At 43.0% G+C, this 19,273-nt stretch overlaps 1 protein-coding gene across 2 annotated transcripts in view; it reads right to left on the reverse strand.

Moving 5' to 3' along the window:
* Positions 1–18,477, reverse strand: part of ATP9B (ATPase phospholipid transporting 9B (putative)) — a 179,207-nt gene extending 160,730 nt beyond the window's left edge. For both annotated transcript variants that reach the window (XM_066992048.1, XM_066992047.1), the window contains exon 1: positions 18,320–18,477. In XM_066992048.1, coding sequence (XP_066848149.1) covers positions 18,320–18,414 — 95 coding nt within the window. In that variant the 5' untranslated portion in view covers positions 18,415–18,477. The remainder of the gene's footprint in view (positions 1–18,319) is intronic.
* Positions 18,478–19,273: the final 796 nt, after the last annotated feature.

Genomic DNA, 19,273 nt, shown 5'->3' on the forward strand with positions numbered 1-19,273 from the left:
TAACCCTAATGGATGTTAATACAAATGCACGATACAGAAAATCATCCTAGATCTGACCTAAATAGTTAGAAAAGCTGGCTGCATTAATGCTTAAAAACATACACAACAAATATCAAACCTAACAGATGCAAAAAAAAATAAATATATGTATATAAAAACTATTACTTGACACTATTGATAATTGTAGTTAAGCAGTCTTTAAATAAGACCAGTTGATGAAAAAGTATCTGATTAGAATAAAGAGATTCTGCATGTGTATTTTATTCTTTAATTCTCAAACACTGCAGTTTGGAAGTCTAGAAGACTCTCGTCATTCTATTCTTTGTGTAATCTAAAACTGATCTCTCGAATTTATTCTTGCATTAGGAGTAGCAAAGAATGATTTTACGAGCTCAGAAAAAAACTTTTTTGTTTGAGTCACAAAAGAAGTGTTTGGCAAATGTGAAGCTTCAAAATTACTGATTTCTTGTATGAAAGCGGTACTTCATCTTTTGGAATATGCATACAAGGACTGTCTCATTCCACCCCCCCCCCCCCAAACCTAAACCCAATCTTTGTATAAAAACAGTAATTAACAAAACAAAAATAAACCATTCATTGGTGTATTTGTACACGTAAAAAAAAAAAAAAAGTAACATAAGCTCTAAACATCTGAATATACAGTAGGGCTGTATCCGCATCAATAAACTGAATACAAAGCAGCCTGTATTGCCCTTAAAACTCCTGGCTTCCAAAAAGCAAGATGACTCCTTGCAAGTTGTTCAAAGGGAATCATCCCTAGACCGCTCCAACTGCCAAGATGTACCTGGGGACTGTCCAGGAAAAGCAAGAGTTGCAACAGCCCAAATTCATGCCAGGATACATGCTACCAGTTTAGAAGTAATGAATTCCAGTACCTGGGAACATCTACGGTGTAACATGAATTTACACAGCTATACAGAATAAAAAAAAACCTCTCATAACTGAGGAATTCAGTCCATTCTCTCACCTGCTGGGTGAGCTGGTATGTTCAGTACACATCTTTGACTAAGCAGTAAGATCACAGTTTTATACGAAACAAGCAAGGTCCCAGAAGTAAATCTTTACAACACAGATGGAGAAAACACTTGAACTGAGAAATACCAAACAAATATTTCAACAGGAGAATTTTATATAGAACTTAACGCACAGTACACTGACAGCCTACTTTTCTCTAAGGGGAAAACAGATACTAGCCCAGGAACTGGCAGGGCTCATTGAGAGGGCTTTAAACTAGGTAAGAAGGGGGATGGGGATGAAATAAAGCTCATTAGAGAAGAGCTGGGGGGAACAACGTCAGGGCTGGGGGAGAAGGCAATGGCCCAAATGGAGTGCATCTACAGTAATACATTCAGCATGGGCAATAAACAGGAGGAGCTGGAAGCCATCATGCAGCAGGCAAGCTATGACTTGGTTGCCTTCCCTGAAACGTGGTGGGACCACTCCCATGACTGGAGTGCTGCAATGTCTGGCTATAGGCTCTTCAGAAGGGACAGGCAGCACAGAAGGGGTGGTGGTGTGGCTCTGTATATTAGAGAGTGTTTTGATGTTGTGGAACTTGAGACTGGGAATGATAAGGCTGAGTCCCTATGGGTTAGGATCAGCAGGAAGGCCAACAAGGCAAGCATCCTCGTGGGGGTCTGTTATAGACCGCCAAACCAGGATGAGGAGACAGATGGGGAGTTCTACAGGCAGCTGGCAGAAGTCGCAAAATCATCAGCACCTGTTATCATGGGGGACTTCAACTTCCCAGACATAAGCTGGAAAATACAATACAGCTCAGAGGAAGAAGTCTAGGAGGTTTTTGGAGAGCATGGAAGATAGTTTCCTGATGCAGCTGGTTAGTGAGCCTACCAGGGGAGGTGCCCCACTTGACCTTCTGTTCACAAACAAAGAAGGACTGGTGGGAGATGTGGTGGTTGGGAGCTGTCTTGGGCAGAGTGACCACAAAATGGTAGAGTTCTCTATTCTTGGCAAAGTCAGGAGGGGGATCAGTAAAACTGCTATCCTGACTTCTGGAGGGCAGACTTTGAGCTGTTCAGGACACTGGTTGGCAGAGTCCCTTGGGAGGCAGATCTGAAGGGCAGAGGAGTCCAGGAAGGCTGGGCACTCTTCAAGAAGGAAATCTTTAAGGCTCAGGAGCAGTTTGTCCCCACATGCCCAAAGACAAGCCGGCGCGGAAGAAGACCGGCCTGGCTGAACAGAGAGCTGTGGCTAGAGCTTAGGAAAAAAAAAAGGGTTTATGATCTTTGGAAAAGAGGGCGGGCTACTCAGGAGGGCTATAAGGCTGTTGTGAGGCTGTGCAGGGACAAAATTAGAAAGGCCAAAGCTCATCTGGTGCTCAATCTGGCTACTGCTGTTAAAGATAAAAATTTTTTTTATAAATACATAAACACTACAAGGAGGACTAAGGAGAACCTCCATCCTTTGCTGGATGCGGCGGGAAACTTAGTGACGAGAGATGAGGAAAAGGCTGAGGTGCTTAATGCCTTCTTTGCCTCAGTCTTTAGCGGCAAGACCAGTTGTTCTCTGCATACCCAGTACCCTGAGCTGGTGGAAGGGAAGGGGGAGCAGAACGTGGCCCTCATAATCCATGATGAAATGGTTGGCGACCTGCTACAGTACTTAGATGCACGCAAGTCGATGGGGCCGGATGGGATCCACCCGAGGGTACTGCGAGAAGAGCTGGCGGAAGAGCTGACCAAGCTGCTTTCCATCATTTATCAGCAGACCTGGCCATCAGGGGAGGTCCCAGTTGACTGGCGGCTAGCAAACGTGACGCCCATCTACAAGAGGGCCGGAGGGTAGACCCAGGAAACTATAGGCCTGTTAGTTTGACCTCAGTGCCAGGGAAACTCATGGAGCAGATTATCTTGAGTGTCATCACACGGCACTTGCAGGGCAACTAGGTGATCAGGCCCAGTCAGCATGGGTTTATGAAAGGCAGGTCCTGCTTGACGAACCTGATCTCCTTCTATGACAAAGTGACATGCTTAGTGGGTGAGGGAAAGGCTGTGCATGTGGTCTACCTTGACTTCAGTAAGGCTTTTGACACCATTTCCCACAGCACTCTCTTGAAGAAACTGGCTGCTCATGGCTTGGACTGGCGTACGCTTCGTTGGGTTAAAAACTGGCTGGGTAGCCGGGTCCAAAGAGTCGTGGTGAATGGAGATAAATCCAGTTGGAGGCCGGTCGCTAGTGGAGTCCCCCAGGGCTCAGTACTGGGGCCAGCTCTCTTTAATATATTTATCGATGATTTGAATGAGGGGATCGAGTGCACCCTCAGTAAGTTTGCAGATGACACCAAGCTAAGTGCATGTGTCGATCTGCTCGAGGGCAGGAAGGCTCTGCAGGAGGATCTGGATAGGCTGGACCGATGGGCTGAGGCCAACTGTATGAGGTTCAACAAGGCCAAGTGCCGGGTCCTGCATCTGGGGCGTAACAACCCCAAGCAGCGCTACAGGCTAGGAGATGAGTGGCTGGAAAGCTGCCTGGCCGAGAAGGACCTGAGAGTACTGGTTAATAGTCAGCTGAATATGAGCCAGCAGTGTGCTCAGGTGGCCAAGAAGGCCAACAGCATCCTGGCTTGTATAAGAAGCAGTGTGGCCAGCAGGTCTAGGGAAGTGATTGTGCCCCTGTACTCGGCTCTGGTGAGGCCACACCTTGAGTACTGTGTTCAGTTTTGGGCCCCTCGCTATAGGAAGGACATCAAGGTGCTCGAGAAAGTCCAGAGAAGGGCAACGAAGCTGGTGAGGGGTCTGGAGAACAAGTCTTACGAGGAGCGGCTGAGGGAGCTGGGCTTGTTTAGCCTGGAGAAGAGGAGGCTCAGGGGCAACCTGATCGCTCTCTACAGGTACCTTAAAGGAGGCTGTAGAGAGGTGGGGGTTGGTCTATTCTCCCACATGCCTGGTGACAGGACGAGGGGGAATGGGCTAAAGTTGCACCAGGGGAGGTTTAGGTTGGATGTTAGGAAGAACTTCTTTACTGAAAGTGTTGTTAGGCATTGGAATGGGCTGCCCAGGGAGGTGGTTGAGGCGCCATCCCTGGAGGTCTTTAAGAGACATTTAGATGCAGCCCTTAGTGATATGGTTTAGTGGAGGACTTGTTAGTGTTAGGTCAGAGGTTGGACTACATGATCTTGGAGGTCTCTTCCAACCTATGTCATTCTGTTATCCTGAACATTTAAAAAAATTTTTTGAGGATAAGTTGATGACATCTCAGAAAACTAAAAAAAAAAGCTGTGTATTGATACATGTTTCAGGAAAAGCAATGGCAAAGAGTTTGAGGAGACTGCCAAACAATCAGAAGCAGTTATAGGGTATTATGGAGCAAACTACTGAGGCCACAAAACAGTATGTTCAGCAATATTAAAGATATGCCAGTCCAAATCTTGACAGACAAATCCAATATTTTAAAAAGTTACATTATAAATACCAGGACTAACCAGGAGAAAGCATCATCACTGGATTTGCATTTTCTTATTTTATTGTATATTTAAAACAAGAAATGTGAAAGCATTTCCTTTTCACCTAGATTTTCTGAGATGTATGCTGTTGTATACTGTATATTATACATACATTACTATATATAACTGTTATTAATCTTTTCGGGTGTTAGAAAATGGGGGGGGGAGGAGATAATGTATTGTCATACTAGCTTTCTATTGAAAAGGTACCCCACCTACTTAACACTGGCTTTGTAGCAAAATGACGAAAAGGAAGATCCAATACAAAAACATGGCTGGTTAACCAGTCACTAGCTAGAGACTCTTTTGTTTGGCAGGTGGTGCCCCAGGGGCTTCTTGTACCTCCTTTGAATCACTCAGTATGAGATGTCATTAAAGGCTGTTCGCCTGTTCAGACCAGGTTAGAAAATATATAACTAGGAAAAAAAATGAAGATGCAAGTCACCTGAGAACCTTAATCACATTAGACCTTGTGAACAGAATCTTCATGTGTTTCAAATGATGCAAAAGCACAACCACACAGAAGAAAACACAACAGAAGTCTGGAATTAAAAAACAGTATACATTCGTTTAAAAGTGCCCAGAAAGTTCCCAGAAAGTTGAAATACGCAGTGGAAAATGCTTTCAGAAATAACATTAACACTACCCCCTTCAAAAATATGAAAATACAGTTTAAAACAAACATGACAAAACAGAACTTTACTGACCATGTTGTTTGCAAAAAGGTGCATGTGATGTCTAGTTTGATATGGCAATCTGGCAATACTTCTTCCCTTCTCATTACTCTAAATGGTCATCAAGAAAAAGAGAACACTATACAAATTTACCTTCCCAAAACAAGGCAGTTATTACAGGTTACAATGTATATTACACAAAATTGTATGGATTATCTCAGATTAAGCTAATTTTAACACTCAAACCTTACACACTTGACAATAAAATATCTGCTTTAAAAAAGACGTTACACTGAGTTTCAGAAAAAGACAAGCCTGTGTTTAAACAGATTCACATTCAATGCTTTTATAATCTCTCCAGGTTGAATTTGCAAATTACATTATCGCAGTTACTTGCTTTAATACAGAGCTTTCTTTTGCATTGTATTTTGCTTTTAGACATCTGAACAATTAATACTGTATTTGTGACACCATCCAGTGAAATCACAACCTGCCAGACAACATTGGAGTATGCAGCAACATTCTGGAACATAAGAGACCCTTTTTACTTCCGTATAAAGTTGAACAAGTGTCTCACTTGGAAAATAATTTACTTTACACACAAAGGTAACAAAGCAAACATGGTTAAAGTTCTCTCTTGACAGAACATGTTAATGCAAGAGAATTAAGGGAAACAGACTTGGCTGAGAAATACATTCACAGATCTACTTAATATTTAATACTACTCTTGTAAATGTGGTAATATTTGTGGAGTACATCAATGTCCTAACCATAAAGTCATTTTTGCCATTATAAACATTTTTTCACAATTATCTCATTTTGCACTTTTAAATATGGAGCTTCACCAAGTAGGGAATGTAATGAGCATAAGCACCATCATGTTTAGTAATCCTGACTTCAAAATACAGCCTCTGAACTGGCAAGCAATTTATTCTGTTTCAAAAGCAATTTTGCTATTGTGTTAGAAAATTGTGCTTCAGTATTTAAAAACAATAGTATAATGAATAATGTATTTTTCATAACTAGGATAAGGACAAAAATCGTTATGTCTTTGTTATCTAGTATTTTTCCACACTTAATTGCTTGAAGTGCTGATTTGCTTTGAGTGACAAATCAATTGAGTATAATCCTAGAAACTTTTATTAAAATAGAGGAGCACTGAAAGCAACATGAATAAAGAAGCCAAAGAAAAGACATCAAAACTCTCAGCATGGATGCTACTAAATCAGCTATGAAGACAGCCACCTTGACAGAAATATGGTTTCCTGAGAAAAAAAAAAGAACATTAATATTAAACAATCACAGAATCACAGAATCATAGAATGGCTTGAGTTAGAAGAGACCTTAAAGGTCATCTAATTCCAAACCCCCCACCATGGGCAGGGACGCCTTACATTAGGCCAGGTTGCTCAAAGCCCGATCCAACCTGGCCTTAAACACTTCCAGGGATGGGACATCCACAACTTCTGTGGGCAACCTGTTCCAGTGCCTCAACACCCTCTGAGTGAAGAATTTCTTCCTTGTAGCTAATCTAAATCTAAGCTCCTTTAGCTTAAAGCCATTACTCCTTGTCCTATCACTACATCCCTGACAAAGAAGGAGCTCTCCAGCTTTCTTGTAGGCCCCCTAAATGTACTGAAAGACTGCTGTAAGGTCTCCCTGGAGCCTTCTCTTCTCCAGGCTGAACAACCCCAACTCCCTCAGGCTGTCTTCATAGGAGAGGTGCTCCAGCCCCTTGATTATCTTTGGTGGCCCTCCTCTGGACTTGTTCTAATAGGTCCATGTCCTTCTTGTGCTGGGTGCCCCAGAGCTGAATGCAGGACTCCAGGTAGGATCTCCTGAGAGCAGAGTAGATGGGAAGAATCACCTCCCTTGACCTGCTGGCCAAGCTTCTTATGATGCAACCCAGGATATGGTTGGCTTTCTGGGCTGCAAGCACACATTGCTGGCTCATGTCAAGCTTCTCATAAAGCAACACCTCCCAGATCCTTTTCCTCAGGGTTGCTCTCAATCCATTCTCCACCCAGCCTCTATCTGTGCTTGGGATTGCCCTGAACTGAATGCAGGACCTTGCACTTGGTCTTGTCGAACTTCATGAGGTTCGCACAGGCCCACCTCTCAAGCCTGTCCATGTCCCTCTGGATGGCATCCCTTCCCTACAGCATGTCAGCCGCACGCAGCTTGGTGTCATTGGCAAACATGCTGAGAGTGCATTCGATCTCAATGTCCATGTTGACAACAAAGACATTAAACAATACTAGTCACAATATCAACCCCTGGGGAACACCACTCGTCACTGATCTCCACTTGGACATTGAGTCTTTAACCACAATTCTTTGAGTGTGACCATGCAGCCAGTCCCTTACCCATCAGGTGGTCCATCCATCAAACTCACTCCTCTCCAATTTAGAAACAACGCAGGATATGCTTGTGCACAAATGCTTTGCATAAGTCCAGGTAGATGACCTCAGTTGTTTATCCTCTATCTACCAATGCTGTAACCCCATCTTAAAACGCCACCAGATTTGTCAAGCACGATCTGCCCTTAGTGAAGCTGGGTTGGCTGTCACCAATCACCTCCTTATTTTCCATGTGCCTTAGCAGAGTTTCCAGGAGGATCTGCTCCATGATCTTGCTGGGCGCAGAGAAGAGACTGACTGCCCTGTAGTTCCCCAGGTCTTACTTTTTCCCTTCTTAGAAATGTGGGTTGTTTCCCTTCTTCCAGACACTGGGAACTTCAGATTGCCACAACTTATCAAATATGATGAACAGTGGCTCAGCAACCTCATCTGCCAGATCCCTCAGGACCTGCGGATACATCTCATCAAGTCCCACGGACTTGTGCACCTTCAAGTTCCTTGGATGATCTCAGACATCTTCTCCTAGAGTGGGCAGTTCTTCATTCCCCCAGTCCCTGCCTTTGCCTTCTGGGACTTGGGCTATGTGGCTAGAGCTCTTGCTGGTGAAGGCTGAGGCAAAAAAAGTCATTGAGAACCTCAGCCTTCTCTGTATCCCGGGTAACCAGGTCTCCCATTTTCTTGTGGAGAAAGCCTTCTTGAAGGCCCACAATTTCCCTAGTCTTCCTTTTATCACTGACATACCTATAGAAGCCTTTCTTGCTGTCCTTGGTGCCCTTGGCGAAATTTAACTCTAACAGGGCTTTAAGCTTCCCTAATGTGATCCCTGGCTGCTCAATGTCTCGGCATTCCCCCTAGGCTAACTGTTCTTGCTTCCACCCTCTGTAGGCCTCCTTTTTCTGTCTGAGTTTGGCCAGGAGCTCCTTGTTCATGCTGACCTCCTGGCATTTTTGCCTGACTTCCTCTTTGTTAGGATGCATCGCTCCGGAGGTTGGCAGAGGTGATCCTTGAGTATTAACCATCTTTCTTGGGCCCCTCTTCCCTCCAGGGTTTTGTCCTGTGGTACTCTACCAAGCAGATCCCTGAATAGGGCAGAGACCACTCTCCTGAAGCTAAATCAGGGTAGTGAGCACACTGTGCTCCCTCCTCACTGCCTTCTGGATCCCAAACTGCACCATTTCATGGTCACTGCAGCCAAGGCTGCCCTTGAGTTTCATATTCTTCAACAGCCCCTCTCTATTGGTGAGAACAAGGTCCAGCATAGCTCATTGAGAGCTGCAGAGTGGATGCAGAGTTATATGTATCCCATAACTGTTAATGGAAACCATTTTAAATCATTTAAATCTAGTCTGGCTACCTATTTAGATCCCTAGTTAATTTGCATTTTCTACAAGCTTACTGTTAGTCTAAAAGAGCAATGCTCCTCTGATTCAAACATCCAAAAAAGTAGGAAAGTGCAAGGCAATCATCGATGTCCATTTATCTGGTTTAACTCACCTGACAATGAAGCACTGGACATTTGGCTCAATCTCTGCTGCTGCCAGCCACAGGACTCCTCCTGCTTCTGGACATCAGGAGGGGAAAGACTGAGGGGTAGGCAGCACGATCTGTCTCAGCCCTATCCTGCTCTACTTCTAGTAATTCCTCCAAGGTTTAACCTACATGAACACCTCCACAGTCCGAAATAAAGCACGAATTTGCCAAACTGAGGCAGTGCAGTAAGAGGAATAATGAAGAAAGGGGCAGGCCCATTCATATGAAGAGCAGGAATTATTTCTTAGAGGAGAAACCAAAAAAGCTACAGCTGTTGTAGGCTGCATTTTTTACTGACAACAATCCCACAACAAAGAAAAAAACCATGAAACGTTCCACAGCAGCAAGAAAAGTTGTATTAAGTGTACATTCATCCATAAGCATGCAACTTATTTTCATATAACTGTTCCTCTTATTCAAACTTCTAATGTCTCCAGAAAATAATTTATTTGCTACAAGTCACATGAGAACAATCAAATTATAAATACCTTTTTTCCCCAAATATTATTCTGCATTTCTAAAGACTGGAAATTACTTTTTTCCCCTATAATTTCAAACATCTCTACGACTTACAAAGCAGGAAGTTTGCTTGAATTACAGAGCAATTGCCTTGTTCCTAGATTATAAAAGAACTGGACAACAGAAAAGCTTTCTACAGGTAAATGCGTAGAATTTGAAGAATTTCCTTTAACCTTTTCCTTCAAAAACACAGTCGCTGTGCTTTTATTTAGCTGTAGTCGTGCCTGTAATGCAAGTGCACACCTAATCAGTATCAATTCCGAAGTCTCTGAATCCAAGTCCTGGCCCAACTATACACACAAAAAGAACACAATTCTGTTACAAATTCATAAACACCATCAGGGACCGACTCGCCTGTTAGAGATCTCCATATGGAAGAAAACACTAACCGAAGCAGTTCGATTTTAAATCAGATTACACTTTTGGACAGCTTTTATGGAAGCTAAAGATTTGTAGAACTAAGTTTCTCTATTGAGTTTCAACAGATAACTTTGCTTTTATGTCCTTGCATAGCCAAATCTTTGAAAACCTATTACAACACTCCTGTCACAGTGCACATTTGTCAACCAAACAACAAAATAGAAAAAAGTACTTTTACTGTATGTAAGTTTACAACTGAGTTCGTCACTGAAATGAACAACATTTACTGCAACAGACAAGCTAAATCAAGGTGCCCCCAGCCTTTCCCAAGCAATGCAGATAGCGATTCTGGAAAAACATTAGGCTCCATTTTTGATCAACCCTGTAATAATTTTCTCTTCCCTAGCACACACCTCCTTGCTAGAGCTATATATGGAAGAAAAATTCAGAAGATCTGCATAGGAACGCTGTCATGAAAAAAGCCACCATTCCTTACTCCCCTTTCCTCACCTTACAAAGCACAACACACACCTTAATGGAACATCTTTTTCAGTCCATGACAGAATGAGCAAATCTCCATTTATACACAGCAGACCTGAGGAAACATCTGCATTCACTAGAACTTATTTTTAATTAGCAGGGAACATCACTGGTCACAACAACAGGGCCATTTTATCACTGTTACTGGGTATTGTTATTGATACTGCAGCTCAATCAATTGCTTTTTCTCCCCTTTCTAAGGAATCCAAATGCCTGCCCAAAGAACACAAATGACCGTATTTGGATACTACTGATAAAAACCAGGAAAGCATGCAAATATAGGGTAAAAATACAGCTTAAACACAAACAACCTGAAAAACACACAGATATACATGCTCATTGAAAAAACTATCATCATCTGCAATAGCAATCTGAACTTCAGTGGTGCAAGTTCTCAAAACATTTTTGTGCCTAAAAATAAGTGTTTCAGATCAGGATTCAGATGACTCTAATAATCATGCTCAAGATTACAACTACTTGTCTATAAAGAATATCTTGGTGTGTAAAGAGCAACTAGAATAAACATAAAAGGCCGATCTTTTCCAAATACATAATTCTAAGTAATATCAAGTCAAAGAACTACAATTTATTTTGAAAATCACTTAAAGTTGCTATGTTGTCAAAATGTACTTTTGCAGACAAAGCATAGCAAACCACTTCCTGAGTATGACACCAATACAAGTGTCTTTCTACGTAAAAATATTTTACAGTTGATATCATGAGCAGCTCAACATGCATGTAATTTGGTTACCTGCATGATTAAAATCAGACTGCTCTGAAAAGTAAAAGACACAGAAACTAAAATAACGTATGACAACATACACCACGTAAAAGCTCTGAAAGCATTAACATATGGCAAGGCCATTCTTCAGAAGTTATACCTCACACTACTTTGACCTCTTTCCCAGACAAAAACATCAGAATCTAAACCTATACTACATCTTAAAGGTGCCAGACCCAAAAGGTAACATTAGCCTAAGTATCGAGTCTTCAGAAAGCAGAGTAACACTCAATCCAGGAATGTAAATATGTGAGCAATGAACATAGGACAATTCGAGAAGAAAGTTTTAAAAAATTCACTGCTAAAAACTACTGTTTGACGTAAATTGAGAGAGCCTTGAAAACGCAGACCTAACAAGTATGGTACAAATATAACATCCCAAATGTGAAGGTGCCAACCAGACAGCCCTGTTGAAAGATCCAGAATTAAAAGAGAGCATCTCAGGGATGCAGACTAAAAACGACTCAGTGACACGGTTCCTAACACCAGCAGTAAATCTCTGACCAAAAACATAACTAAAGAAAGGCTAACGACAAAGGACAAGACGCCCTGCAAAAGAACTGCTGATTTTTTCTTTGATATGAAATTTCGCTTTGCAAAACAGGCAAACACTTTGAATTTCAGGTGAAATCAGTAAAAATCACTGGGACAATAGTTTTCCTGCAGAACAAACATACAGGACAGATCTATTTTATAAGAATGGTATAACGGTACTAGATGATCTTTAAGGGTCCTTTCCAAACCATTCAATGATTCTCCTAACTACAATTCTGCAGAGATTTATTTGCACCATTTTTAATCTTTTCTCCCTTATGTTTAAAAAAAAAAGTATATTTGAATGCAATGCACATTTACATGAATGTATCAGCATAACATATAGCTTTATGTTTTATTCCTCAACATACAAGGAATATCCATTCCGGCTTTTCACACAGTTTATGATACTTTTAGTATTTATCAGGTGAATCTACATTTGTAATTTGTGGTATCACAGAAAATACCAATACGCCTTGCTTTGAGTTGCTATCTCAAGCAAAAATACTGACCTACTGAAAATCTGCTTAGACTAATCTGATATTTACTTAGTCACCAGTTCCATCTGCCTGTCACTTAGGGGAAAAAAGAGCAACACACAAGACAGTGGCTCCTGTTTAAACAAAGTGCTATAAGATGATGATAGGAGCTTTCTCCATGACTAAGTTCAAGTATGTCAGTGCACATGCAGACGACTAACAACCAGTACCTTACTCCACCATATTCCCACAGTTGCTCAACTTTAAGGAGCTTCTGTGACCATGTCTTGAGTAAATGGTTAACAAGGCTATCTCTACACAAAAAAAAGTAGTAAAACAGCATTTATATTCCCAGACTAAACAATTATTGCTTCTGGTGAAGCAACAAACGTTTAAAGAAGTTACTGATACTTTGTAACAGTAGTTTCAACACAAATACTCAGAAGTAAATTTACTTTGGTCTTGGCTTTCTCACAGAAGCTATACTAATTTGTATTTTAATGTAAAGATTATAAAGGAAACTTTTAGTTTCAGTCATTTTCAAAATCAGGATGAAATAAGTAGACATGTTCAACTAATAGGTGGGGTAGAAGAGCAGACTGAAATGCAACCTCTGAAAAATCTGTACCTGTCCAAAGACTCTATGAACTTTTGTTCCAAACATTCACAAGTATGCAGAAAAAGAGTATCATAGCAACCAACAATTTAAAAAAAAATTGAAAGTACCACCAAGTATCACTTGCATACAGTCATTCAACAGATGAACTCAGATATACATCAATGTTTGGTGTTTTTAATGATCATGGATGTTTTGCAAGGCTTTCCAGACCCAGTTAAAGCCAAATAAGTCACAAGCTCTCTGTAAACACCGTTCTACAAGAGAACCTACATCCTATTACCTCTGATCTATATATATGTCATCAACAAATAACATTTTGGATTGTTTGTGCAAGTTTTTAATCTCAATCATTACACCTGAACTAAAGAGACCAGCAAATATTTTGTCACTGCAATACAAAATAATACCTGAACTACAAAAACCACATTGGAGTTCAGAACTAGAGCATGTGATTCTAATGAAGAGAAACAACTGGGAGGAGACAGCAACTATCAGAGTAGTTCAATAAAGCTCACTTCAGACAACAGCAAAAATTAAATAAGTCCCAAAATCACTGTACATTCATCAAGTACTATCTGTTGACATTTGCTTGTCTCTATCTTTAGTTAATTCCCTGTGAAACCTAGCCGAACACCTTGGGAAATCTTAAACAGCAGGACTGCATGATCACTGGGAGCAACTTCCATATAAATGAAAAAATATAAGAACAGCAATCCTGTAATATATTATCTTTGTTTCTATGTACTATTAAAATTTGACATTTGTATGTATCAGGGAAGTATGTGGATTCAGTGAACTCAACATGAAATACGCAACAAACCACCAGTTATTAAGCAACAAGTATCCCACGTTTACCTGGGCAAAGGAAACTTTAGCCTATTATTTTAATCTATTTTAATTCTCACATGATTGTCTTATGTGCTAATGGCACACAAGACTGACAATTACACATAGCAGTTTCTTAAAAACTGAGTTACCCTATCAGCAAGGAAACTGACAAGCCAACAGCAGAGGTGTTCCACAGCTTGCTTTACCACAGCCACCCGATACACCTTCATTCATAAGTATTAAGTCATTCGTAAGCACACTGCTGTGACCCATACTACACATAATCATGTGAGAAGATTCCTTCCACTGAATGAATATTTTTCATGACACAGGCACACCTCTGTGAATACCTGGAGCACAAATGAATTTACGTAATATTGGACACAGCTGGTAAGACCTGATTTTCTGCTATCAGCTCAGGTGTCCCAACACCTTAACACTACTAGACCAAATAGAGGTGTACACTGACAGTAACAAGTGCAGGACACCTGAACAAACCAAGTAATTTGCTTACAGATAAATGAGGGTTGACCACTGCTTAACTCAGTCCCTTATCAGCTTCAAAATTCCACCAAGCTTCTTGGTTTGCTTACATTTACCTCACATATGAACAAACGGACATTGCACGGTTAAATTCCTTTCTGTGATTAGCCAATAACTATTCTGATGATGATACCAAACTAACATGAGAACAAGGGTGTTAGTCTCACTGCACATTTACAGTGGTTGTGGAAGTTCTCTGGTCCTCTTTTCCCTTCGTGGCATAAACATAAGCAGCAACTATTTTTCCAGTAGATAATAGATACTTTGTGTTGAAGGACAAAGTGTCGAAACAAGTGTGTGGTGGTTTTACTCGGCTGGGCATCTGAGCTCCACCACAGCTGCTCTCTCACTCCCCCTGATCAAAGAAAATGGGGGAGAAAACATGACGAAAAGGGGCACAAGGGTTGCTCAATAGGGGCTGTGGTCCATCCCTGACACTTTGTCTCCGCCGCTCCCTCACGGTCACTCCCTGCCCCTGCTCCCCGTGGGGTCCCTCCCACGGGATGCCGTCCTGCCCGAACTGAGCCTGCGGGGGCTGCCCACAGGCAGCAGCTCTTCAAGACCTGCTCCCACATGGCTCCGTACCACGGGGTCCATCCCCCAAGAAGCAAACTGCTCCAGCACGGGTCCCCCACGGGCGGCAGCTCCCCCCAGACCCCCTGCTCCTGCGTGGGCTCCTCTCCACGGGCTGCAGCTCCGGCCCGGGGCCTGCTCCTGCGGGGGCTCTCCATGGGCCGCAGCCTCCTCCAGGCCACATCCACCTGCTCCACCGGGGGCTCCTCCACGGGCTGCAGCGTGGAGATCTGCTCCGTGTGGGACCCATGGGCTGCAGGGGGACAGCCTGCTCCACCAGGGGCCTCTCCACAGGCCGCAGGGGAACTGCTGCTGCCTGCCTGGAGCACCTCCTGCCCTCCTGCTGCACTGACCTTGGCACCAGCAAGGCTGTTTCTCACTCCTCTCTCTCTCTGCCAGCTGCTGTTCCCCAGCAGTTTTGTTTTTTTTTTCCTCTCCTTTCTTAAATCTGCTCTCACAGAGGCACAAAAAACATCACTTATTAGCTCAGCCCTGGCCAGCAGCAGCTCCCTTTGAAGCTGACTAGAGCTGGCCCTTATCTGACATGGGGCAGCTCCTGGATTCTTCTCACAGAGGCCACCCTGCAGGCCCCCAGTACCAAAACCATGCCACGTAAACCCACTACGAAGTGGCACATCAATCACTTTCTCCAAGCTTTCTATAACTATTAAAGTTGAATAATTGCCTAATAGTGTAATTGTTAATAACTGGAATACAAATTTTTACTTCAAAATGGATTTCCCTGGTTTCTAACCATAGACCATAATCAGTTCTCCATCCAATCTTATACAGAATCATACAGTCTCAGGTATATAGCATCACCAAGTTTCTTTAGGTGCATGGGGAAAACATTTCAGCTTTTCAGTATGTGCTAATGGTCAGCCAAAGTACCCTCTAGTACAAAAGTGCAGTTAAGTCCAAACACAATGAGAAAACCTTTGTCCTTACTGCTGAACTAACTACAGCAACAGAGGCAGACTTCCACAGGCTGGTTAGCTCAAGCAAAAGAAATTGTCCTAAAAACTAGCTTTGAGGCCACGAAAGGTTAGCAACTGTTTTGTTGCATTATCTGAAGTTGCCAATAGCAGGGCAACAAGTTCAAGTTAAAAACCACTAACACACTGCAGTTAAGAATCTGTGTATAAGCTTTCAAAAGAGGCAATTTTCAAAATGTAAGTTCTCTGCTGAAGAAACAAACAAATCATGGCAAGTCACAGGTTCCTGAGAGCCCATAAACCACAGTGTCGGATTAATTCTGAGATTTGAAAAAAATCTGTTGTTTTTACCAGTGTTTGTCTCTAGTCATCTTCCGAAGTATGAATTACGCCCTTTTAGGCTAAATTATTATGTATATATGCCTGTGATAACTTCCTACATATCCGAGACCTCAGTGACTTCACTTCAACCCTATTAGGACTATCTGCAACTTCAGGACCTTTGCTGTAGTTTCCACAGGAACGCAAGGCTTCTTAAAAGCGTATGGTGAAGATAAAAGTTAGAAAAGGAGGATAAACCATGCATGCATAAAGGCTTAGGAGATGTAGTCCAACTATAGTTTTAAGTCATGATTTATGAGTTGTACCTGAACTAACGTGCCTTGCTCTATTTCCTCTTTGTCTTTACATAAGTCACCTGCAGTAGAATCTAGACAAGCATTTTTTTATTATTATTTTTTTTAAAAAAACAGGTCCACAAGGACACCTTCCAAAGCACACAACAGGTTCTCTCAAATTCAGGGCATGGTATTATTGAAGGTGAATGTTCAACCTAACCAACTAACCCTAAAATATATATAAAATTAAGTAACTAAAGCGAGTAAGAGTTCATGGACTTTCTCAGGGCACAAATTTTAATCAAGTGATCAAAATAAATAATCAGAAGTAATAAACACACCTGTTAACTTTTAAATGTTTTATAAGCCTACAACTAGTTGAACAGAACTAATTAAAAACATAAAAAATCATTTGTGTGGAGGACTGGTAAAATAAATACATATTACCTGCACTTGAGAAGCATACAGATTATGAAAGACCGTAACTCTGAAGGGTGTAACAAACTACAAGGAATTAAATCCATAAACTTTGAAGGGAAGTGTTGATCAAATAAGACAGAAGTTAAGAAGCAGATCTATAATGAATCAGTAGTTCCTTGATGGATCTTACAGCTTCCCAAATCTGTTTATACGTCCAGATTTAAACAGTTTGTATAAATAACTGCAATTATTGCCTGAAAACATACCTTCCATAAATCTATGTACTCATCTGACTTATGAACTTGGCCCATCATATCTATAGCACTTTTCAAGTTACCAAAATTGGCTCCTGGGTAACCTACAACAGAATCACCTGATACCTTTGACAGACTAAGTGTTTGCCTATATAATCCTTCCCTTTTTCTTCCAAGGGAACACCTACTGAAAGGCTTATAGATCACATGAAGAGCTTCCCTGCTTCAATTCTCTGAGAAATAGGTATGATAACGCTGCCCTCCCTTAAAACAGAGGATAAGCCTATTACATATTGTCAGACGTTCAAATACTAGTGAAATGGGGAACACTACTACTGTAGGCTGTCCTATAAGAGTTATCTTCTATGAATATTTGCAAGCTCATCTATTAATTTAAGCCTAAACTGCTTTGCGTAGTTTTAAACTACCTTTTCTGCTAGGTATTCCACTTAGAGAAAGAAATACTTTTTTATTCACAATGGACTATTTGAATTAGAACAGCATCATCAACTATTCTGTGCTTAGGAAGTTCATTTACTTTCATACATTACAAGTGCTCCCTCCAGTTCTTGTGCCCATGAGCAGTATCTTAAAACAAAAAAGTCAACTCACACAACTATAATCATAACTGACATTGTAGGAGTGCTGCCCAATGGACATATGAAGAAGTATGGGGTAAAGTGCTTCCTTCCAGACAACGATGGTATTCGTTGAAGTCATGGAAAATAGCAAAGCAAAAAACAAACAAGAAAACCCCATTCACTCCTTGGCTGAAGGCTTAATTTGGTAGCAAACCTCTGAACTGGCTTGTTCAAATTTCTTGACCCCTCTCCCCCGCGAAAAAAGAGCGCGTTTTAAGAAACCCCGGGTCAGTTCTGACACTCGGGCAAGCCCGAGCGCCACACGCCGAGGCACGGCAGCCGCCCCGCAGCGCGTTTACCGGCGGCGCCCTGCGCAGCGCACTCGGGGCGGCCGGCTGCCCGGGCACAAGGGGCCGCGGAGCCGCGGGCGCTGTGCGTGTCGCTCCCCGGGGCCGGGCAGGCGGAGGCCGCAGCCGCCCGGCCGGGAGCAGCGCCCGCCGAACAGCCCGGCCCGGCTCCGCGACCCACCGCCGGGACGAGGCAGAGCCCCGGGGCCGAGGAGGGCGGCGGGGGACAGGCGGGGACCGCCGCCGCCGCCCCTCGGGGGCCGCCACCTGCGCCCCGGGGCCGCCGCGAGGCTGTGCCGCCGCGCCGCCGCCCTGCCCTGCCCAGCCGCGCCGTGCCCGTACCTGCTGTGCCTCCGCGCGGCCGAGGCGCTGCTGTAATAGGCCGGCCGGCGCGGGTCGCGGCGCGGTACCGGCTGCAGCGGGATCTGGTCCGCCATCTTGGGGCGCCCCGCCGCCGCGCCGGGTGCGGCCCGGCCCTGACGTCACGGCCGGCGCACGGCGGCAGGAAGGCAGCGCCGGGGAGGGGCCCTCGGCATAAACAAGGGGGCGGGGGGCGGGTGGGACGCGGGGGGCCTCGGGCCGCCCCCCGAAGCAAATAAAGGCGCTGTGGATGGATGGTGATAGCTTTCTGTCACTAAACAGGGACGGGTCTTGCGAGCCGGAGGTGTTGCGACAGGGAAACGGGCGTTGTGTAAAGTCAAGGATAACGAGCCAGCCTATGGGGTCTCGTAAGGGAAAGGTCAATGCACAAGTCACCGAAGGAAAAAAATAAACGTTTGGAAGATTAGGAGTGCACAGACCTACTGGAGGATGTCATCGTTTGATATGAAATCGGATGCCAGAAGAGCAAAACGCCTAACACCATCACAAATAGAGACTTCCAGCAAAAGTATAAAGAAGGGCAATAAATATATTTCTTAATGTATATTCAGTATTAACAAAAAATAAAAGGGAAAGGAAAGGAAAGAACATCTCTCCAATGACAAAAATCTTCAGCTATTTTACAGAATACCAGGGCCTATAGACATTATTCACTAGACCAAGATCTTTGGCAATGAATCTCTTGATTATGCAAATTACTTAAAGGTGGCAGTAAGTTTTCTAGGATGCAGGGTTTTTCCTTTTATTGCTTTGAAGATACCAAATGGCAAAAAGATGTTAATGGTGCTGCTGAAACCTTTACTCTCCTGATTTGAGGCCTGAAGTGTGCAGTGTGGTAGCAGCAGCACTGGCATCCAAGGACAACAAATGGATGAAGGTTGCACTCCCCAGTGCCAAAGTTGCTCTGACTAGCCA

The sequence above is a fragment of the Anser cygnoides genome, chromosome 2 (genome assembly GCF_040182565.1).
Source record: "Anser cygnoides isolate HZ-2024a breed goose chromosome 2, Taihu_goose_T2T_genome, whole genome shotgun sequence".
Taxonomy (NCBI): Eukaryota; Metazoa; Chordata; class Aves; order Anseriformes; family Anatidae; genus Anser; species Anser cygnoides.